This window comes from Vulpes lagopus, chromosome 11, assembly GCF_018345385.1.
Source record: "Vulpes lagopus strain Blue_001 chromosome 11, ASM1834538v1, whole genome shotgun sequence".
Classification (NCBI taxonomy): Eukaryota; Metazoa; Chordata; class Mammalia; order Carnivora; family Canidae; genus Vulpes; species Vulpes lagopus.
In genome coordinates, this window is record NC_054834.1 from 90735218 (window position 1) to 90759403 (window position 24186).

Consider the following 24186-nt stretch of genomic DNA (forward strand, 5'->3'; position numbering starts at 1 on the left):
TAAATGTTAGTGCTTCCTATGGACAGGACAAAGTGGCAGGCACTCTGAATACTGGAAAGTAAGCATAACAAAGTCTCTGTTTTAAAACTAGCTTGGATTGTTCTTGTCATATTTCCTTTTATTGATATCACATGTATTCAAGTTCAGTCTCTCCAGCTAAATTATAAAATCTATTATGGCAGGGACTCTATGTTTTATTTGTATGTCTGTCTGGCAGTGTCTTAAACACTTAAGCAGTAGAAATTTTAAATGAAGACATAAATGAGAAGGATAGTAATTCTGAGCAGGGCATCAAAGAGCTGACTGGACAGGTGGAGAGGGGAGAGATAAATCTGTGGGATGAGTGGCATCCGAGCTAGTGAATGAAGAATGAGTGCTTGTGCACCAGGAGGAAAACAAAAAGAATGAGTGCTATGACACCAGTGGTTCTACACCACTTAGCGAACACGATATGTACTAAGTAATACAGGTACAGGGAGGGTAGGTAAGAGTGAATGATCATGGTGGACTGAGGGTACATGAACGTAGAGAAAGGAAGGAAATGAAATTGAGGCCAGTCCACAACATGGATAAGTTGTGAGTCTTGTTCTGTGGTCTGTGATTATTCTACAGAGTTGGGCTTTGTTTTGTTTTGTTTTGTTTTTTTTAAAGTTGAGCCAAGGGACGGATTTGTTTTAGAAAAATGATTTGGGAAGGTTGTGTGATAGAACACAGGGAAGGGTTAGGTGACCAGAAGCAACTGTTCCTCTTGGAGGTCTGTAGGCAGGGAAACCTGAGATACGGCTTCCAGGAAAGAGAGAAAAAAATGAGAAGTTTTACACAAGCAGAAACAATAAACTGTGCAACTTGATGTTAGTGACTGAGCAGTTTGTGGGTGGAGGTTGTCAAGATGTCTTCAAACTTTCCAGCCTTGGTGACTGCTACTCAGTGATCCCATGACTTACAGTGGTGAAGAAAAGTGGAGAAACTAGTCAAGTTTAGTTTTTAACCAGTGAGGCCTTATAAAATACAGACTAGATAAAAATGTAGGAGTTAATATATAGTGTGAATGATTTTTTTTTCATTTCTACGACAGGTTCTCATGAATACTTTGTTTTGAAAATTTGTTTATCAGAGAAGATCATTTGACAATGCTGAAACTATAAGCTCCTTCAAAAATGGGTCAAACTTCCATGGAAAACTATGGACATCTATGTGCTTTTATTAAATGTCCAATGTTTTTTGCCTAAAAACACCGATGAAGTTGCTCACTTTCCTCTCATGAGATCCTGTACTTCAAAATGAACCATTTGCTCTGTAATCCTACCCCTGGTGAAATGCATTTAGTATCTGCAGGAGTACCTGGTTAGGGGTAGACAGCCTCTTCTCACGTGCTCGTCTATGACCTTCAACACCAAGATGGAAACTTTGTCTCCTGATGCTCTCCTCTGACTCCGATTTGGACAACTTCTCATTGTCTCCTTTTTCTTCCCCACTGGAGAGCTTCTTTTGATTCCTTTTCTTTCTTCTGTTTCTTCTTTCTTTAGCACTTTTAGAACTCAGTTTGGATGTTTCAGAGGAACTCTCAGAGAAGCCCATCATTCTGCTTCTCCCAATACTTGTGTATTCAGCTGCTGCTATTGCAATCGCCTGTTGGACCAAGAGGCCACACATACAGTAAGTCATTTCCAAAGTCTGGGGAACCCTATGCTAGGGCATCTCTCTGCGAGGAATATAATTGCACTATGCATATAATCACGTCCCTTGTACATGAGTAATGCTGTTTTCTTTGCACTATGACCAGAGAACTTACAGAGCATATATTTATTGCTTCTCTTGTATTGTAATAAGGCCCCATTTCACTTTGGAATTAAACTATTACACATTATTACTGTATTGATAGTAAAACAATTAAAAATAGTTTATGTGAAAGTTTTAGTAGTTAATTTTGGAACATAAAACATAAACTCACATAAACATAAACCTGAATACGTGTTATTCAGGTAATTAACTCACTATTATCAATAGAGTCAGGCACTCAGTTTAATGAAGACTGAATAGTATGAAAATGAAAATGAATTATCATAAAATCATCTCAAAAAATGAGAGACTTCTAAGGGTTTCCTAAAAGATTCTTGGGATGGCCTAGTGTCAACGCTTTATAAAAAATTGAAGCTTTATTATTAAAATAATCTTTGTGAAAATTTGGAAAATAAGGGCATTGTGAATAAAAAATAAAAATCACTCAAAATCTTATATCCTGGAAATAACTGCTGTTAATATGTCTTCCAATCTTTATATATAATTTTTAAATTGTTTGTATGTTATACTCAATTTCGTATCTTCTTATTTAATATGTGATTATATTAACACATTTCACTGTCATAATATTATTAAAACACCTAATTTTATGGCTGAATAATACTCCAAGAGACAAAAATATCATAATTCTACTAATTTTAAAAATGTAAATGCTTTTTGATTTTTAATGTTACCACAATACTGCACTGGACATCTTTCTGCATTCAAGTTCTCTGCATTACAGATTACTACCTTACACCTAATAAGTTAGATGCTTTGAAGATATTTAACTTAGGTTGAACCATCAAATAATTTTTAAACTCTTGCAGAATATTTAAATTTGTGTTCTCAAGGTACAAACCTTCCCAACTTCTCCCCTGAAGCGCCCCTTTGGAGAGGAATGTGAGGAAGAATCCTCTGGAATATGTGCCTTAACCTAAAGCATCCATAACCATCAGTATAGACTTTCTTAACATCTCATGTTTTTTACCTTAAAAGTTCTTGCCACATTAACAAAAATCGATGCACATTTTGCTTTCTACCCCATAGGGTATCTGTTAACTTAAATATTTAAATAATTTTCCCTAAACTTTTGTATGCAATTGTTACATATCCTATCTGTTTTGGGACTGTGCATAATGTACACATACTGAGGCCTCATGGATAACAGGGTTAGGAGGAATGGCTTAGAACAGTCTCTGTGCTGGAGTGAGCTGATGATAGGGAAAGGTACAATGGGACAGATGCCAATTCTAACTCAATCAAGAATTGGTTCCTTTGACCACATCAGAAAGAAAATTCTATTTATATTTATAAATACAGTAAGGAAAACTTCCCTAGAAAGGCCACAGAGCCTCTGCTATCCCCCTTTGGACTTCGACTCCTAGGAAGAATTTTAAATGAAATAAGAATACCTCAGCTTCTTCTTGTTCTTTTTTAAGACGATCTAACATCTGTTGAAATTCTAACTCCTTTTGCCTTGCTTCTTCAATGTTTGCCTGATTCTGTTCTTCATAGGCCATGGCAACCACAGCAAGGATCAAGTTGATTAGATAGAAGGAGCCCAGAAAAATCACCACAACAAAAAAGATCATGTAGGTTTTCCCAGCAGCACGCAGTGTCTAGGGAAAAATGGAAATCATTATTTTAGTGACACAAAGATTCCTGGTAAATTATTTCAACTTCAATGGCATATTAGGCCTGGAAAAGGTGAGGCAGGTCTGTACAAACCCATGTTATCAAAAGTATAAAGGAATAAAATTATATCTCCATGGAAAACAATGAGTGTGAAAATACATACTTTTTCAGCATAAAAGATATAGTAGCAATCCATTAAACTTATATTAAAATCAGGTATGATTCTTTACAATTTTTAAGACTAAGACTCTTGCAATTTTTCTTTATCTGCAGTCTGAAAATTACTCAGAAACCCTCTGTTCTGCTCATTTTCAAATTAGAGGACCAGATAATATGTATAGTTCCTTTCTTATTGATAAAATTCTATCTTTAGCAGGAAGTGTTAATGATGATGTATTATGTTCACACAAAGCAGGAAGCCCCATTGAATGATCTTATCTGCTCATCTACTGTTATATTTACTTTCCATTAACATGTATTAGAAATTTTTGAATGCAGTCTACGGTAAAAAAAACAAAAACAAAAAAACAAACAAACAAACAAAACGGCCTAAAAAGATAGTACATGAAAAATCTCTCTCCTATCTCTGATGCTCCCTTATTTCCTTTTCTATCAGTTACTAATGTTACAGTTTCTTTTCTTTGATAAATTCTTAGTTGTGGAATTGTTAGATTAAGGGGCATATTCATTTTAATTTTCATAGAGGTTCCCATGTTGCACTCTGCAGTGGTTCCCAGCAACATATGAGAAAGTCTGCCTCCCCACATCTCAGCCAGACAGCGCCTCTCTTTTGAGCTCCATTATTCTAACAGGTAAAAAATCTGATGTTACTCTACTTTTAATTTGCATTTCTTTAATTCTGAGTAAAAGTGAGCATCTTTTTATATAAAGTTGTTTGTATTCCCTTTTTCCTCTAAAGTATATAATTTATTTATATAATTTCTATATTCATTTATAATATTATCAGAAATTAAGTAGACATAAGACAGGCCAAAGGAACAATCTGGCAATTCTGAAAAAGGGATTCGTTTTTATTTATAATACAGAATGACCATTCTCTTCTCCTTCCTCTTGGGGTTGAGTGCTGAGAATATGTAAGTGAAAAGATGCAGCCTCTAGGACAAAAAAAGATCACATTTAAGCTGGAGAGCGATGGCCATGGGAATGAACAATGAAAGCACAAGCCATGGATAAACTGAGGAATATTCAAATGCCATGTAGATCTAGGGGAATGAGCAATTGAGTCAGCATGTGCAGAAAACAGTGTGTACATGAGAGCAACAAAAGACCATGACAGCGTATTTCCTGCTATTTACTTAGGACCCGTGGGATGCTATATTCAGAAAGGGGGAAAGTGAACTAGAGATCAAATAAGCCAAAAAAGATATGAAAATAATATATGATTTTAAGAATTTTCTAATCTCATAAAGCTGGAAGTAAAACATGTCTAATTTTACTGATAAGACAATAGGGTTTTGTCCTTTCTAAATTGAATAAATATCTCATATAAAGTCTGAGAAGGAACATTCACCAGATTTTTGCATTCGTTGCATTCAAAATTGCAACGAATGTTTCTCTTGGCACTCACCTGTTGGTAAAGGTTTTCCCAGTAATCCTGGGTCATTAGCCGAAACAAGGCCAAGAAGGCCCAACTGAAAGTGTCAAAGCTCGTGTAGCCATAATCAGGGTTTCTCCCAGCTTTCACACACTTGTACCCTTCTGGACACTGACTACATATGAAAAAGAATATCACAAGTTAGACTGTTTCCAGGATGTGTGTTAAAGAGTACTACAAAACAGTTAGATAGTCAAGGTTCCTTTCCTAGAGGGACAATACTTAATAATGGTTAAGAACACATTATCTGGAATCAAGAAGAACTGGATTTGAAGCCCAACCCTATTATTTACTAGTTGGTGACTTTGTCAAATTACTGAAATTCTTCAAGATGCAGTTCATTCTTTCTGTGAGAAGAGGATAACACCTACTTCAAATAGTTAAGACTGCTGTTAAGTTAAAAAAAAATAATGTATGCAAATTACCTAGCCTAGTTCCTGAACATAGAAAGCATTTAATAAATGGTACCTGCTATTAGTATCATCATCAAAACCTGGAAACTTCTACTGATGTCAAATAATAGTTCTTGCATCATAAATACTGATATATAGGCTTCCACCAAAACTGGGTTCCCCCAAATTATTCTTGGAGTAAGAATTAAAAAATAACCCAAATAGAGCAATTATATAAGTTCATAAAGATTTGCAGCTTTATGGTATTTTTCTAAAATTGGTGGATTGATACCCATGATGCTCTGAACAGTGTTCTGAGCTGTCTCTGAGGGCAGCAACTCTATCTGTTTACTTTAACGTTCCCAGGGTACACAGAGCCTGGTGAAGAAATATCTGGTTGGGGGAGAACAAGAACAAAGGCACTCCAGCAGAAATGAGGTGATGTATAGGAGAAACTACAAGATGGGCATTTTGCATATATGGGAGATTCTTAAAATATCTTTACCGAAATCCATGGGTTCCTTTTGTTTAGGGTGCCAAATTGTCACTGCATTCATTCACCTATGAGTCATTCTTGATTGGAAATAGAATTTGGGAATGGAAGAAAAAGTTGATTCTGTAACTCTTCTTTCCAGAAAAAGAAAGACTTGAAACTATGCAGGCAACTTTTGGTGGAGTTTTCCAGTTTCATTTTCTTAAGATTTATATGACTTGTATCTTGTTTGAATTCAAGCACTACCTCCAACTTTTGCTTTCAGAAGTAGGCACTAACAGGGATGCCTGGGTGGCTCAGTGGTTAAGTGTCTGCCTTTGGCTCAGGGCGTGACCCAGATTCCTGGGATCGAGTCCCACATTGGGCTTTCTGCAGGGAGGCTGCTTCTCCCTCTGCCTGTGTCTCTGCCTCTCTATGTGTCTTTCATGAATGAAGAAATAAAAACTCTTTACAAAAAAGAAGAAGTATGGACTAACTATAAATTTTTAAAGTTGGGACTCACTGTGGGACAGAATAATGCCATGATATATATGAAAACAATATAAAAATCAGAGGTTCTTACTTTAAAAAAAAAACTGATTGGATATGCTTTTCCTTTTTTTGTAGCCTTTGACTAAAAACAAATATTACTTACCCTGAATCTGTGCTCAAACCACAAAGGAGAGCATCCTTAGATCCCTCTAAGTAATAAAAATATTCTGTTTAGGAAGAAATTCAACAATATAACATTAGAGAGTGCAAGCTTTAAGAGTGACACAGATGATAAATTAATTAGTATAGGCATATTCACACACACATTCAGGCCCAGTCTCAAGCAATGTACAATCATTTATTTATCATATTCTTGTATATTCTCCTTCAAATATTTATTGATAACCTCTTACGGGCCAGGCAGTGATTATAATAATAAAAGCATGATAAACAAGATCATTAGTTTTATGGATCTTTCTTTATGTGTAGGGAAGGGGATGTGTAAATTGGGGATGGAGAAGGACAGGTAAATAAAGAAATATACAAGGTATTTTCAGAAAGCAATAAATGTCCTAAAGAAAATAAGACAATGAAGGGACGCCTGGGTGGCTCAGCGGCTGAGCATCTGCCTTCGGCTTGGGGCGTGATCCGGGAGTCCCGGGATTGAGTCCCACATCAGGCTCCATACAGGGAGCTTCTCCCTCTGCCTATATCTCTGCCTCTTTCTGTGTGTGTCTCTCATGAATAAATAAATAAAATCTTTAGGAAAAAAAAAGAGAAAAGGTCAGGGAAGGCCTTTCTAAAGATATGACATTTAAACTGGGGCTTAAATGCTACAAAGAAGCTGCCATCCAAACACCCTGGGAAGAGGTATTCTTGCAGGGTGAAGAGCAGGTGCAAAGGCCCTGAGGCAAAAGTGAAATTGGTGTGTGGAAGAAAGAGCAAGATGGCCAGCTTGGCTATGGTGCAGTGAGTGGAGAGAACTACGGTGGCAGAGGTAAGCAGGGGTCAAATGATGGAAGCCTTGGTATGTTATGAAAAGATGTTTGGATTTTAAGTATGATTAGAAGTAATAGAAGTGGGAGGTAGAGATGGGAGATAATAATCACATTTTAAAATATCCCTCTGGTTGTTTTGTGGACTGTAGACTATAAGAGAGCAAGTGTGGAAGCAAGGAAATGATTTAAGTGACTACAGTGAGAGGCAACATGGCTAAAATTCAGAGAACAGCTGTGTGCATGAGGAGAAGGTGATGAGAACAGAGTAGACAGGACTTGTCGATAGAGTTGGGCGGGGGGTGGAGAGGACACAAGAATATGATCATCAAGTAGACAGTTTTTAAAGCCGTGGGACTTGAGTTAACCCAAAGAGAAAGTGTAGCTCAGAAAGGGAAGGGGAGAAAAGAGAAGGAAGGGAGCCCCCAACTGAGCCCCAAAGCATTCTAGAAGAGGTGGAGCCAGCAAGGCAATATCATACATAAATGGAACAATGCAACTTGTCTCCTGAAATTCTCTTGTTTATTCACCAATCACTATTTATGTAGGACTTATTAAGTTCCAGATATTGAGGCTGTGGCAGTGAGCAAAATGCACAATTTCTCACCGTGGCACTCTTTGTATCCATTATCAGGCATTAAGGGATCTTATAATCTCTTCCTCCATGCACTATTAAGGCTTATTCCTAAAACACAGAGCTGATCCAACAGTGCACAGTAAATGTATAAAGAACTAAAATATTCCACTCTTTTTAGTAAGGGCCCATCTTCCTATTTGGCTCAAGGAAGGAATAAAGATGTAATTATTAGGAGGCTTTTGAAGTAATAGTGGAAGAAAGACTTTGAAGTCAGATATACTTGGATTTGAATGTTGCCCCTACCCTTTCCTACGTAGGTGAATGATCTTACCACTTTAATGGTTAGCCACTGCCACTACATGTGTAAAATGTGCATAAGAATGCCTGCTTTGTAGAGATATTGTAGAGCATAAATAGGATATTGCATGTAAAGCACTTAATACAGTGATGCACGCGTTCTACACAGCTGCTCAGAGAGCAGCAGCTATCATTATTAAACTATTAAACAATCCAGGTAAGATTAATTGACTGAATTACACATCATTTTGTCTTCCACAGAAGATAAAAATCTTAGAGGACACAAATAAAACAATAAAGCCTCTTCATTTGAGGTGACAATTTAGCTGGGAATGTACATGAACAACTTTTTTGAAAAAGAACTCCTGTACCTCAGGTAGGGTGGGCATGATAGAATAAGGAGGGAGGAGGTTAAGATGCAACTTTTTGTGCATAAGCCTCCAAGATATTATTATTATGGAAGGACTGCTTTAGAATTATCCTTTAAAGGAACGCTGGCTCACGTTTACCGGTGCTTGAGGAGTTGCCTTACAAGAATGGGGCTCTTGAGCTGCCTGTGCTAGCACATGGTAGGGTGACCAGACTCAAGTCGGTACAGGAATGATGAAAGCTAAAGCAATGGCAGTAGTTCACTCTGGTCTTATAGAACACTCTGAATTCACCCCTAAATAAGCAGACATTAAATGGTTAGAATAATTAGCCCCAAGAGGATTTAAGGTTAATGTGTAAAGGAAAAATGTAATGCAAAGAGAAATAAAAACATATGTCCACAGTAAAACTTACACATGAATGTTCATAGAAGCATTATTCACAATAGCCCCAAAGTGGAAACAACTCAGATGTTCATTAGTTAATGAATGAATAAACAAAATGTAGTATATACGTGCAATGGAATATTATTTAGCAATAAAAAGTGAATCAACTGCTGCATGGATGAACCTTGAAAACAATCTCAGTGAGAGAAGCCAGACACAAAGACCACATGTTGTATAATTTTACCTATATAAAATATTCAGAATAGGTAAATCTATATAGTGACAGGATGATTAGTAGTTGTCAGGGGATGGTGGGGTGGAGGGAATGGATAGTGACTGCCTGTGAGTACACGATTTCTTTTGAGGGAAGTGAAATTATTCTAAAATTAGTGACATTGTACAATGTGAATATACTGTGAATATACTATAAAACATGGAATTGTGTACTTTAAAAGGGAGGATTTTATGGTATGTGAATTATATAAAGCCGTTAAATAAATGTAATTCAGTACAACAACAAAGGTTGCAGATAGTAATAGATAAGCCCCAACCTCACAGTAAAAGACATATCTGGATAAAAGGAATAAGAAAATTGCAAAATCCATACAACAAAATTCTGGAACAGAGATCAAGTGCAGATTCTGAGGAAATTTTCAATTAATTTCAAAGCCAATGATACAGAATGGTAAGACATGACTGGTGACCTTTAGCAACTACATATGACTTGGGCTTTTGGAGTTTATTCTTCAACCAAGAGGCAATAATAAGTCAAGTCTGAGAACACTGGTGCAGGAGATAAGGTACAGGCCAAGCACCTGCAGGTGACACACTGCATTCTGGGAGACTGCGTTCTATGGAGTCCCCGCATGGAAAGCACTTATAGATGAAGACAGGAAAAGCCCTGGGTGTGGTACAGACCAATACTGTGGTTTTTCCAGGACCTTTTAAATGTCAAACACTCAGAAAACTGGAATAAGAGACTATCTTTCTTTATCCCAACAGAACCACACCATATTAGTGTACAATAGCTACTGGAATTTTAGCTATCAGCTGTGCGCATGAACCTTTCCTTCACCTGTGGTAGCAAGAAGGAAGTTTGATGAGTATCAATGTTGACAATGCTTGGTGTCAAAGGAAATCTATAAATTGTGTATTTTGAGACATGATGTTAGATAGTAGGCTCATTTATTTGATGATAAATTTTAAAAACACCTCCAAAAAAGGCTTTGCTGCAGGCACCAGAAAACACTTTCAAAATATATTAGCTTTTCTCTGTGGGGCTGCCTTTACCACTGTAATACTTTCATTTCTTCAAGGGTTCCAGTTCATTTACTGCACCACTTTCTCACATCTATCAACTAACTCTTGGGTTCGCTTCTTTCCTTGTCCAATGTAGAATCCAATAGATAATCATTATCGTCATTTTTTTATGATTTCCTCAACTTCAAAGTATTTCTCTAAGTCTATCATACTAGCTTGGCCCAACCTTAACTTTACACGTAATCAAAATAAAATAACTGGTAATAATCCTAGTAAAACAGAAAAAGGTTAAATTTAAGTAAGTGTTATAAACTGATTGTTAATTGTAAATGTCAACAATTACCCATATATATTACTTTTATGTTCTATAAATTAAGGAATATAATTCTTTGTAAACTGAAAATAAAATTAAAGATTATATCATTAAAAAATCAGAAACTGGAAAAATAAGCCAAAATAAAATGGAAGGGAAAGTATGCTAAATTCCTCATCAAACACTGATAGTAAAGAAATTATACATTAAATATTTTACTTGAAAACCTTCACTTTTCTCATTTTAGGCTTCCATATTTTTTTTCTGTTTTCTTTATTTACAGTCTCCTACTATACTAGCTAGGTTTCATTTGCTCTTATCTTCCTTAGTGAGTGGGAGAGTACATATTTAGTAAAGTAAAAAAATGATGTATACTCTTCATAATCCAATTCAGATCTTTATTCCTTGATCACATTCTGTCAAAGGCATATACACTTGGAAGTTTCTTGATTTCCTCTCCCCCATTCTGGATCTAATTATCTATTAAGGTTCATGGGTTCATGTGGATAACATCATACAGACACACTGCAGGTGTTAGACAGAAAGCACAATCTTGTTTGATCTCATTCTCACCCAAACTCATCAATAGCTCTGGCAGGAGAAACTGCGGTAGGGGACAACTGTTCAGAAAACACGCAGTTCAGGCTCTCTGTAAGATATTCTAAAATATACTTGTGAATTAAGCAGACTTGAGATTGTGTGCACAGATAAACTCATATGTTTCCTACAGACTAGTTCTGATGAATTAAACTTTGATATAACGCTATTGGCTAGACTCAGGAGAAGCCCTTAGAGCTGTGAAACTACATTGATTATAGGGATAGTGCTGATAAAGCTGAGTGAACCATTCTGCTTTATACAAATCTTCAGAAATACTATCAAGTAGACATTTTAATATGTGATAATTAATAATATTGTCATACTGGGATTCATACAACTACATATGTTATAACACAAGTGTAAAAATATAATTATATTATTATATAACAAATAGATTACCCTATAAACCTAAGTATAAATTACACAATACAACTATAGTACATAAAACACATAAATTCATTTCTCTAGAGCAAATTTATTTATTTTTATCTTATAGAAGAGATTAAGAATTATGTAGCTCTATCATATGTCCAATACCAAAACTGCTACAAAGCTTAGAAACAGGGAGATTTATGAACATATAACATGATCCAAATTCACACTGTGGTAACTTTCTATATATTTGAGTAATTTTGAAAAAATTAAAGAAAGCAACATTTCATTGCTAAAAGAGAACAATCTAATTTTAACCTATTATCAACTAAAGGGACATTCTTACTTTTATAGTCTTCTTCTTCAAGGGTATCCAATAAGCTTGTTAATGTTTCATTATCGTCCAGTGGATCCCGGAGACATTTATGCTTCAGGTTGCCCATGAAGAGCTGTAGCCCAATCAGCGCAAACACACTCAGACAGAACACAGTCAAGATCATGACATCAGAGAGCTTCTTCACAGACTGGATCAGAGCTCCCACAATGGTCTTCAGGCCTGAACACAGGGGCAAAAAAAAAAAAAAAAAAAAGTTCATAATGAAATAAAGCCTCTGAATGAGAAATAAAAACAAAACACAAGCTTTCCTAGAAATGCATGCATTATATCAAATCAATGACCTTATGTATCCTAGTTCAAAAAAGCCTACTAGCTCAACAGGGTGGATTTGCTGTTATATATATATTTTGTTTCTATATATTACAGCAAATAATAAAAAAATATAAAACATTTCCAATGAGTAGCCAGACTATCAAAATGAAAAATTTGTTTGCTCAAATCATATCCATATTCACTTGTAAGTATTATTTTTAAAAGTGCTAATTTAGTAAATGCTTGTCAAACAAACCATCTCTCTATAAAGACATTAAAAGAGGCTGAACTACAGCGTATAGTGACAACTTAACCAATTTTCAGTTGAGAAATGGTTTGTTGTGAAACGCTAAAAGTACAGTACATCATGCAATACCCTCATGCTGATATTTTTTTAAATCTCTTTTTCTAACTGTATGAAAAGCAATCAAAACAAATTGAAATTTTCGTTCCTGGCTAAACAAAATGCAAAATGATCGGTTACACAGGAAGGAAAATTTCAAGTTGAGATGTGAGCCAAATGGCCATCTTCATCCTCTAAGACCCATGCAATTGATTAAACGCAAAGGCTGACTTTTAATAATGATTGTGAAAACCACAAAAAATCAAATTCAATTAAAATATGTAAGAGAAAATCATTCTTGTCTTTCCTCCAAAAGATCAAAGTCAGCCCCGGTGTTTAACCCCACTCTCACCTGGAATGACTGAAATTGTTTTCAGTGCTCGGAGAACTCTGAATGTTCTCAGCGCTGAGACATTGCCCAAGTCCACGAACTCTGTCACATATCTGTAATAGGGAGTTCACACACAACACAGTGACAACACACACACACACAAACAAAGAACAACTCCCAAATAGTTGGAGTTATGAGTGGCCTAATGCTTCACACCAATCACTCCTTACCTGGAATTACAGAAATAGTTTTCAAAGCTCTCAAGACTCTGAAAGTTCGAAGAGCTGAAACATTGCCTAGGTTTACAAATTCTGTTAAATACCTGTAGAATTAAATCAGAGTTATTCAGAATTTAGATAGAGTCTACGATACTTACCTGTGCCTTTAGTCAAGGTATTACCTATATTTGGGAAATTCATATTTAAATGGATAGTTTCTGCAAGCCTTCTTTTTCCCCCATCACAACTAATTTAATTTGATTAGATTTGATTTGACCCCTTTTATGTGAGCAAAATACAGATTATTAAAATGGTTTCATGCACTAAAATCCCTACATAAACAATCAAATGCTTTAATTATTATACCTCCACATTATGGTAATGTAGATACTTAATATCCTATAAAATGTCAACAGCAAACCTTGAAAACTGTATGCTAATGAAAAGAAGCAAGACACACAAAAGGTCACATACTGTGTGATTCCATTCATATGAAATGCCTAGAATAGGCAAATAGGCAAATGCATAGATTCAAAAACAGATGAGTGGTTTCCAAGCATTAGGGGGAGAAGGGAATGTAATCGACTTATTTTGGGGATGATGGAAATATTCTGGAATAGAGATTAGTGACGGTTGCATAACTTTGTGAAAATACTAAAAAAAAAACAACAAAACACTGAATTTTATACTTTTAAAGAGGTTAATTTTCATCATATAAATTATATCTCAACTTAAAATGAGACCCCTGAAGAGGCAGCCTTCTTTGACACAGTATGGTCTTACCAGCAGGTGGTAGGTACAACTGCAGTAGTCATGTGACCATGAAAGAAGCAAGCCTGATGGACAAGGAGGTGGAGGTGGGGGTGAGGGAATGGGAAACTAGAAATCTTAAGACCCTTCTCTATTGTCTAAATTCCTCCGATGGACATGTATTACTTTTAAAATTAGATAGATGAGAAAAATATTGTATCTAGGTTGGAGATTTTAAAAAACAATGGAATATTACTGGCAAATATATTTGGGAAAATAACAGCAGTATGAATTAATTAAAATTATATTTTAATGTAATATTTTTCTCTCAAAAATAAGCTGTGGCTGCATATGTAGTACATATATGATTCACTGATGTTAGGATTATATGTAGTGACAGCCCTTATAAAAAGATTTACTTTTCTATATCTTAATATACTTAATTAGCTCTTGAATAGTATAGGTTAATAAAAAGAGAAATGTACTTTATAATTAAAGGCCTGAGCTTTTTCTGTGATTCTTACAGGTTTTATTAGTTTTTAAATAAGACACGGAAAAAAGTGTAATCTCACTTGCACTGCATAGACTATCCATCCAATTGCTGAGAATGGAGGATCAGTCTTAAGGATGTCATATACTTTTGAATGGGAAATGCTCTTTCTCAAAAATTAATATTTGCTTATCAATGACTAGCTTTCACACAGTATCCTTTAAATGCAACTTTACATGCAGGAAAAGTCAGACCCCAAGGACTTGTTCTTACTGAAATACTGATTCTCCTAAGTTTGCCATTTCAAAAACTGAATGTACTTACGCAAAAACAATGACGATAAAATCGAGCCAATTCCATGGGTCACGAAGGAAAGTGAATTCTCCTACACAGAAGCCTCTTGCAAGGATTTTGACAAGTGACTCAAAAGTATATATTCCAGTAAAAGTGTACCTAGACACAAGAATCCAATGGAATATTAAATATAAGGAGAATACAACGGCATGTAAATCTTTTATTTTTTTCTGATCAACCAGAGAAAGGCATCTATTGGAGTGTGGCTATTGGGGAAATCCCTGGATTCACTCTATTAGAATAAACTACAGTAAAGGTATTTCCAGAAAATTTTTAAATGTCTACATTAGAAAGTCGTGGTATTCAAAATGACTAAGAACATAGGTATTAGATCTGCCTGGAAAAGTCCTACATTACTCCTATCAGAAATACACGTCTTAAGAAACAAGGTAGGACATCTGATACATTCATTCTTCTAGAAAAGACTGTAGCATCTGACTATTCTATTCCACTGCTAGCAGATTAATACCACAGAGAAGAAAAAAATAATCGAAAGAAAAGCAACCATATAACATGGGCAGAAAAACACCACAATTTTTAGAGCTGCAGTAACTTTGTGGCGGGAAAGGAGAGGATTAAAATAACATAGAGATCATATTAAAATGTATTTATACCCACTTACTCTACATTCTTGGTCCAATCTGGAGGGTTACTCATGGTCATAAATATGCAGTTTGTCAGAATAGTGCACATAATAAGCATGCTGAATAAGGTAGCTTAGAATCAAGGAATAGGATAAAAGAGCACAGTGGGAACTTTGAATATTTGATAATGACACTTGTTAAAATGCTAACAACTTTTTCCTAGAAAATAATTCTATATGAATTTATACCTTTTTTTCTATTTCTTTGGACAAGGGACTAATATACAAAGTAATTTGTCATAACAATAATTTATCCTAAAATTTATCCTAAATGCTAAAACTGCCATTCTCCCAATTTTCTGAGACTTACATCATATTATATCAAAATTGGTGAACTAAAACCCAAGTCTTTTCAGCTACAAGAGGACTAAAATCTATTCTTGAATAAACAGCAAAACCTACATTTTAAAGAACCAATGCCAGTAATCATTTTAAAAAGGATATGAGTGTACTAAAATCTTAATAGATATTCTTCTTAGAGGACTGAATGGAGACAGCATGTACAAAGCAGGGGTGGCATTGAAACGGAAGATTGCTTTCCCTTTGTTCAATACTATGAAAGTCTGTGGGAAAAGAAAGAAAATAGCATGAAATTGAGAATCCAAAATTTCATCCTAGCACGTTTATATCAGCAGTTTACCACATCTGCATGTAGTAGGGTCATAGTAAAGAAACATGCCATCAGACTCAAGCTACGTCGCCATTAACTGCCATTAACGCAGCTGTTTAGGTCACGTTGACCAACGAACTTGGTCCATTTCTTCTTAGTAAATTAAGAAGTGAGACAACTGTGAGCATGGATTGCCTAGAGCTCCCAAAATATAGTGTCTTCTCTTTTTCATATCCCTTTAATACCCAAATCAGTAACAATAAGTTGTGCCACTGGATTAGTTTAGAATATAATTTCCTTCTTTCCTTTCACTGCATTTTAAGCAAACTAAATAGAAACTAGCTATCTCTGATTTTTGCCATAACACCTTGAGAATTTTAATACTTGTTGGCTATTGTCATGATTAATGGCAAGTGTTCCAAAATATTAGTCCTTTCAAAAACACATTTTCATCAATTTAAGGAATATTAGAGTTAGAAGAATCCTATTACCCAGTTCAATTTTCCTACTCTAGATATAATTCTAATAACAGCTAAAATAAAAGAACACAAATTAAAGGACTTACTTGCTCCTAACTCAGAGTAATTTTTAAAAATAATACAAATGAACCAAATACTCTTGAAATGTATTATGTAACCATTGCACAATAAGTGACATTCTCTATGGGTTTGGTATTTAGTTAAAAATTTAAACTCAAACAAATAAATAAATAAATAGCAAATATTTAATTTTTTCAAAATTACTCAAATATATAGAAAATATTAATGCAATCTAAGAAAGCTGCTGGGAAATCAGGAAGATTAAGTTCAAATCTTTGTCTAATTTTTCTGTAGTTGGTAGGCAAATTACCTGTGTTATTGAGCAGACACTGACTTGGACTTTTGCTGTTGTTTAATCTGAATTTTATATAAGTTTAGGAATGGGTTTCCGGGAACAAATATTTTTCACCAAATTGGGGACCTAAGTTTGAGTATGTTACTTTTTAATTTTATGTGGCAGTGTTTTCATGAAAAGGAAGGAGAATCTGCTATTTTTAGATGCCCTTTTATATTCCTGGTCACTTTCACTATACTAGTTATACCTAAACATGATTTAACATAACATTCACTTTTACACTTAAAATTAGCTTTAAAATTGATATCTAGTCTTTGAGTACAACCACTAATGTCTTAAATCTTGATACACTGTGCTTTTTAAAATTCATTCATCCATAAAGTTCTATAATTGTGTAGTGAGCAACTCTGGCATATGAGGTGATAAAAGGCATTTAACGTAAGTGAGTCTTTGGTTTTACATTCAAGAAACGTCCTAGAAAAGTGATGCATACACAATATCTTGAATACAAAGCAAGATGGGACAAGAATAACACAGAGAAATACAAATGGAGGAGTGTGACAGTGTGGAGGAGACAGTCACACGTGTGTCAGAATTATTAGGGAGAATTCCTGAACCAGAGGTCAGCTGAGCTAACGTAAAAATTGCAACATTACTGTCTAGACTTGGCCAGATAAAGTTACACTGCACTTGAAATTTTTACAAAAAAGAATTCATCTCTCTTTTTAAATTTAAATTCCCAGTGTTTATTCAAATCAAAAACTTCTCAGGCACCTGGGTGGTGGAGTGTCTGCCTTTGGCTCAGGTTGTGATTCCAAAGTCCTGGGATGGAGTCCCACGTGGGGATGCCCACAGGGAGCCTGCTTCTCCTGCTGCCTATGTCTCTGCTTCTGTGCCTCTCATGAATAAATACAATCTCTAAAAAAAAAAATCAAAAACTTCTCTAGGAATATCTGGGTTTACACACACCTAGGAGTTAATTATAGGTGGGAGAATAAGTAAACCTCAAACGAAATTTGAGGGATCAGCATAGGTCCCTTTAAGAAATTCTAAAATCCTGCTATGAAATGCGTAGATGTCAAAGTTTGAATAAATTCTTTTAATTTTTTAAAAGCTTTTATTTTATTTATTCATAAGAGACACAGGGAGAGGAAGGCAGACACAGGCAGAAGGAGAAGCAGGCTCCATGCAGGGAGCCCGACATGGGACTCAATCCCGGGACTCCAGATCATGCCCTGGGCTGAAAGTGGCACTAAACCACTGAGCCACCCGGGCTGCCAAATTCTTTTAATTTTGCTAATTTATTTAAGTATTTGTTGAACATAAAATTAGAGAATTATGGTGTCTAAAAAGCATATGCTTTGGTTTGGATAGATGTGATTCTAAATATCAGATCCACCATTTAGCAGCGTGAGAGCCAGCACCTAGTACCTATAAAGTTTTTTAAGTTTCTGGCACATTGTTAAATTCTTAGTCAATGTTGGGAGCAGCTGCTGAAATTACAGGCAACATATAAGGCACAGAAAATATGAAGATAGTAAGACAAGGTACCTTTCTTCTTAATACCCATAGCAGAGGGTGATTGGTAATTTATTCTTTCTTAAAGACAAAAAAACTTTCACTTACAAAAAAAGCACAGCATAACACTATTAAAAAGTACTTACATATTCATCACACATAAAAATGAAGCCCTAACTTCTATCGTTAACTGTTCTTTGTTTTAATGAAGCATTGATAATTACACTTAAATACAAATTAATATCTGAGCCCAAGTCAAATTTGGGGTCACTAAGATTTTTAATCCAAGCAATAATTATAATGTAGCAGAAATAAAGTTTTGGTCAATTAGTGTGAGTAACTTGAAACACAAAGTTAACCCGAAAGTTGTAAGCAAAAGTCAAAACTCAACAATACTGATGCACATGTGGGTTAGGCTTTTGATGAGGCTATCTGATACCCAAATACTGGATATTTAAAAGGAATTGGGGACAAGGTGAAGGGCTGGAGTCCTGTCCCAAATGTCGTCTACTAAATTAGTCTATCACATAACTAACATTACTCCATTTATTAATAAGTCTATAATCCTCCATTCAGACGAGATCGGGTGCATTCAGGGTGGCATGGCCGTAGACTACTCCTCCATTCAAATGTAAACATTTTCTCTTTACCTCCCAAGTCATTTTAAACCAGTATTAGTGTCTATCTCTGACTCCAGGATTATTCTGGAGAGATTCCTTTCCCCCTAAGGAGTAGCTGATTAAGCAACATCCAGCCCCCCTGTGGAATTAAGAAATGTAGTTGGTATCCATGCTGAGCCAGGAATTTTTCAGGATGAATAAGCAAATGAGAAAGTACTTTTTATCTTGCCTATCTCATTATTCACTCATCATTATTTCACTCACTTTTGCCAAGTTGTTGGCATAGTGGTTGCTATACAACAGAAACTAAGATACTAAGAGATGTTGCACAACAGAATATCTCAGTAGGGGGTCAAACCAACATGAATTTTTAAAAATCTGCAATTTACCAGGGTATAACATTTTGTACATTGAATTTCCCCAAGCCCTTTGTCTCATCTAAAAATAGAGTATTACGTCTCTTCTCACCAGTTTATGATAAATGTATTTGTGTGCTAATTTATATAAAAAGTCTAGTGCCTAACACAGAGATTCTCAATACATATTACCATTCTTCCTTTCTGTGTAAGAATAGTGACTGATTAATTAGAATGCTGTGTAATATTTCAAGGTCTTCACGGGATTCCACTTTTTATCACTGTGCTATCAGCCTGTTGAGATGCTGGGTTTAAAATGAACCAAAATATTAGGTATCGCTATTCATAGCAACTACCACCTGAGGCAGACATGTTTCTACTGTCAAAATATAACCTCATCATATTTTATACTTCAAGATATTTAAAATATGTTTTCTATTTTACCTTATGAGCTAGGTGTCTTTTCAAGAAATATTCTTTTATTTATATTTTAAACAAATCAAAAATATGTTTTTATTTTTGTTTACGATTTTATTTATTTATTTGAGACAGAGAGAGAGCGTACAAGTGGGGAGGAGGGGCAAAGGGAGAGAGAGAAGCAGACTCTCTGCTGAGCAGGGAGCCCAATGCAGGACTTGATCCCAGAACCCTGAGATCATGATCTGAGCCAAAAGCACTCACTTAGCCAACCGAGCCATCTAGGGGGCCCAAAATATGTTTTTAAATGGACAGTATTTTGCCTTTATTGATCTCTCAAAGTCTACAGGTGCTATAATGCAAAGCAATGTTGGAGAAAGTTTTGGAACTGCTTATCTAATTCTTTACAGACTCCTCGTAGTCTACTTCAACTGCAACCTGGTTGTGTCTGCAACTGTACTTCTCATTTTCTCGATAGAATAAACTTGACAACAGTTATTTCAAACTTTTCCCAATTCCCTAATGTAATAAACACCTTCTCAACTCTGGTACTCTCAACATTTGACATTCAGAGGACAATTTCCATTCCTGTACTATGGAAAATAGTGCCTGCATTTACTTCATTACCGCATTACTTCAACATATCAGGACTCTCCAAATCCAACTTCTATCTGCCCCTCAAGTCTCTCCACGTTTCTTTTTTTTTTTCTCTCTCCACATTTCTAATGCAAATACACTTGGACCTGAAGCTTGTATCTTGTCTGTTAACATCTGCAACTCGCTATGACATTATTCCAACCCTCTGTATTTTTCTCCTGTGAATAATTTTCCTTTGCTTTCAAAGCTGTGTTGAAAAGGTCTTCAATTTGGTGCCTCAACTGACCATCTTTCTCGTGGAAAATGACAGATTTCTCAGCATGAATGTACCACTACCAACTTCCTCTTTTTATTTGCTCTTGCTTTGCTTTGTATCCCCTAAGACAAACTGCTTACGCAAAGTTGCCAGCTCATTTTCTTTGCTCATTCCAACAGTCTTTCTTGGTCCTCAACTTTTGTAATAATTTTATAATATATGCCCCCTTCTTTTTTGGACAATGGAAAGTCTAAATTCCATTACTAGCTGAATGATCTTATATGTTCCCATGGATTCAGCTGTCACCTGCGTGCAAATGCATTCTGGACATATCCCAGCACTTAGTTCTCAGATTGATAATAATTTTGTTCCTACAGGTATGCATCTGTGTCACGTCCAAAAAGGTTAGACATTATATTGAATATTTTGAAAGATTACAGAAATCAAAATAATATGCCAGTGACAACCAGTTTTGATGAAAAATTAAAAGTACATAATCTGAATATCCTACATATGCATTTAGCTGAACACCTGTGTCATGCAGTGGATTCTCAACTTAAAATAGCTCTCTGAACAAAAGAAGCAAACAGAGACCGCACTACTGCAGTCACAATAACTCACTTTTTTGTCTGCGTAGTAGGGGTCCAGGTCCTCCAGGGGCTCTGACACCATGCCTGGGGGGATGTCCCCATAGATGAAGGGCAGCTGTTTGCCCGCTTCCAAGTCACTGCTTGGCCTAGGGCCTTCTTCATCATCATCTTTCTTTTCTTCCTTGGGTTCCTTTGTTTTTCCTTCAGCAATACGTTGTTCAATGAGGGCAAGAGACTGTTTTGTAAAGTAGACAAAACTCTGAGGTCCTGGGGGAGGCAACGTTGCCATCTTTTCATCCTGTTTATTTTATTTCCCCTTCAGCTCCTTACATAAGAGGCCTAAATGGAAACAAAGAAATAAAGTGTTAAATGTTTGCCAGCCAGAAATGTCACAGTAAAAAAAAAATAATAAACAGATGTTGGGGCACCTGGGTGGCTCAGGTGGGTTAAGTGTTCAATTCTTGATTTCAGCTCAGGTCAGGATCTCAGGGTCATGAGATCAGGCCTGCCTCGGGCTACGTGCTCAGCAGGGGAGTCTGTTGAGATTCTCTCCCTCTGCCCCTGTACTCACATGTATGTGCACCTGGGCTCTCTCACTCTCTCAAATCAATCAATCAATCAATCAATCAATCAATCTTTAAACAGATTTTTTTTTGTTTCAACTACAAGTAATGTGTTCACAGAATTATTATGTTGAATTAGCATTTATTGAGTGACTGCTACACGCAAGACTTAACTTTTCATGCTCTTTACCATCTTTATTTAAAAATTTGAACTTAACACTTCCCAGCTTTTATTTTTTTATTTATTTTTTTACTTCTCAGTTTTTAAAGTGAAAAACTGACAACTTAATGAAAAAACAAATCAATTCCCTTTACTTTTCATCTGTATTCATTTTTACTGCAATTCAATCAACCTTTCTCATTTAAAATTTACCACAGTAAGAATTTTAACAGTCTCCTACTACTCTCAAGCTTCTCTTGATTCTCTGATCACCTCACTTCATCCTCTTGTCTTAATCTCATTAACATTGCTCACAAACCTCTGCTCCCCTCTCTTGGGGAACCTCATTTCTGTGAAATGAGGTGATGGAAAGATTGTTTTATTCTATTTTGCATTTTTACATTTTCTTACAATTATACGTCCCTTTAGAAACCACAAAAAAATATATTCTCATTTTGAATTAAAAACAATTAGGGAAAATATGTTAGGAATAACAAAGAAAAGAAATTTAAAACATATTTGTGTTTTAATTTAAATTTGAATTTAAAAATTCAATTTAATTTTTTTTTTAAAAAACCACAATAGGGTATGCATTCAAATTAAAAATTTAAATTCAATTAAAAAATTAAAAAAATAGGGTATGCATTCAAACTATGACCTCCCTAAATAACTTATATGTATATACAAAACTTATAGAAAAGAAAAAAGTAAAATACAAAAGTCAAGTCCCTATGTATCGGTATCTTGGAATGTTCTAAACAAAAAAGCATAAAAAATAATAGTTCTTATTTTAAAACAACAAACTCATTATTTCAATGAGTCAAGATAGCTTCATAAGTTCTCCATTAAAAAATAAAAGTAATCCTTTTTTTTTTTTTTACATTAAGATTGCCTCAGAGTTGGACACACCAACATGACCAACATGTAATAAATTGGTCCATTGTGAATGACTTGAAAAGCTGTATAGTAAATGATATCACCAAACCTGGAGAGTGAACTAAGAGAATCCAGGGTCTGCTCTTTTATTATCCAGGGCTAAGTATAAAAATTAAACAAATCACAGTAGTGACAACAAAGATTCAGAAAAAGAAGTGGGAGAAGCTAAAACTATTCTTTTTCAGGTTTTTCCTATTGCCATATCAAACAAAATAAATTTCAATTATATTTAAAACAAAGTGGATGATTTTTCCACTCAGTTATTTGGGCACAGTTATAAGAAATCTCCTTACCAGAAATCTATGTATTTTAAAAAGACCTTAGTAGCCTTGTAGAAACTATACCACTTCAATCTGAGAAATAAGGCAGTGAGTGCAGTTTCCACTTGGGTTTTGCAGGCTCCGCAATGCTTCTGGAAATCATACAGGGGAGGGGAAGATTACTTTCCTCAAAAGACTTCCAGTATACACATACTTGGTCTGTTGGAGAAAGGATGGTTGAAGAACTGGTATTTTTATATACCCTACATTCAAATGGAGGTATCACACCTTTCAGGAATTATTTGACAAATTCAGGTAAGTAGATGTCATGAATACAGATGTCCAATCCCCAATTCCACTATCCTTATTCTTTTTTCCCTTCTTTTTCTTCCTTTCACTCTCTATTTATGCATACCCTACACACACAGGTTCTGATTCACTAAAGTATACATAAACAGCAGGGTTGGCAAGTGATTCATGTCAGTGGTACCACGCTTGGTATTTTCCGGATTAGGCTAAATTGAAGAAAGACACTAAGCATCTGAGCATCTGCTTACAATCATGGTCTTGGAAAGTAAGCTGAAGAGACTCAGATCAGATTCCATCATCATCCTCTAGTTTGGAGGGTACAGAAGTCACTGCTTCCTATCTTGATGATGGGAATAAATAATGCATCCAAACTTTTTGAGGAGAATTCTGTAATATCTATCAAACCCTTAAATATGATAATTCATTTTTATTGCTAAATAACCTCCCTTCTAGGATTTATCCAGAAGCAATAATCTCAGATGTCCTCAAACATTTATGAAGATGTTTACTTCAAATGTTTACCATAATATTGAAAAATTATAATCAACCTAAAAGCCTAATAGGGTTCCATAAAATAAAAAATGAACATATAATGAAAAACTGAGTGGTATTTGAAGAACACTTTTAAAAACTATTTAATGAATTATAAAAATATTCTAATGGGTAACTGATGTATGTGTTACACATACACATACCTGTATATTCATCTCAATTTTTAAAATGTACAGAAAGTCTGAAATTAAGTGCTCAATATAGTCAATGAAGGTTATTCACAGCTGAAGGATCATGGGTTATATTTTTTTACTTTCTTTATACTTTTCTTTA

General features: G+C 35.2%; 1 protein-coding gene across 7 annotated transcripts in view; it reads right to left on the bottom strand.

The window, feature by feature from the left end:
- SCN9A (sodium voltage-gated channel alpha subunit 9) overlaps window positions 1-24186 on the bottom strand; it is a 162074-nt gene that overhangs the window by 79778 nt on the left and 58110 nt on the right. For 3 of the 7 annotated variants that reach the window (XM_041774197.1, XM_041774196.1, XM_041774198.1), the window contains exons 2-11: window positions 21165-21472; window positions 15780-15898; window positions 15315-15404; window positions 14663-14791; window positions 13111-13202; window positions 11904-12113; window positions 6552-6615; window positions 5006-5147; window positions 3195-3401; window positions 1342-1629 (exon numbers count right to left, since the gene is read on the bottom strand). In XM_041774197.1, coding sequence (XP_041630131.1) covers window positions 1342-1629; window positions 3195-3401; window positions 5006-5147; window positions 6552-6615; window positions 11904-12113; window positions 13111-13202; window positions 14663-14791; window positions 15315-15404; window positions 15780-15898; window positions 21165-21422 — 1599 coding nt within the window. In that variant the 5' untranslated portion in view covers window positions 21423-21472. Of the gene's footprint in view, window positions 1-1341; window positions 1630-3194; window positions 3402-5005; window positions 5148-6551; window positions 6616-11903; window positions 12114-12235; window positions 12453-13110; window positions 13203-14662; window positions 14792-15314; window positions 15405-15779; window positions 15899-20355; window positions 20358-21164; window positions 21473-24186 lie in introns of those variants that run through there. The other 4 variants (XM_041774199.1, XM_041774200.1, XM_041774201.1 and 1 more) reach the window with 4 other exon arrangements.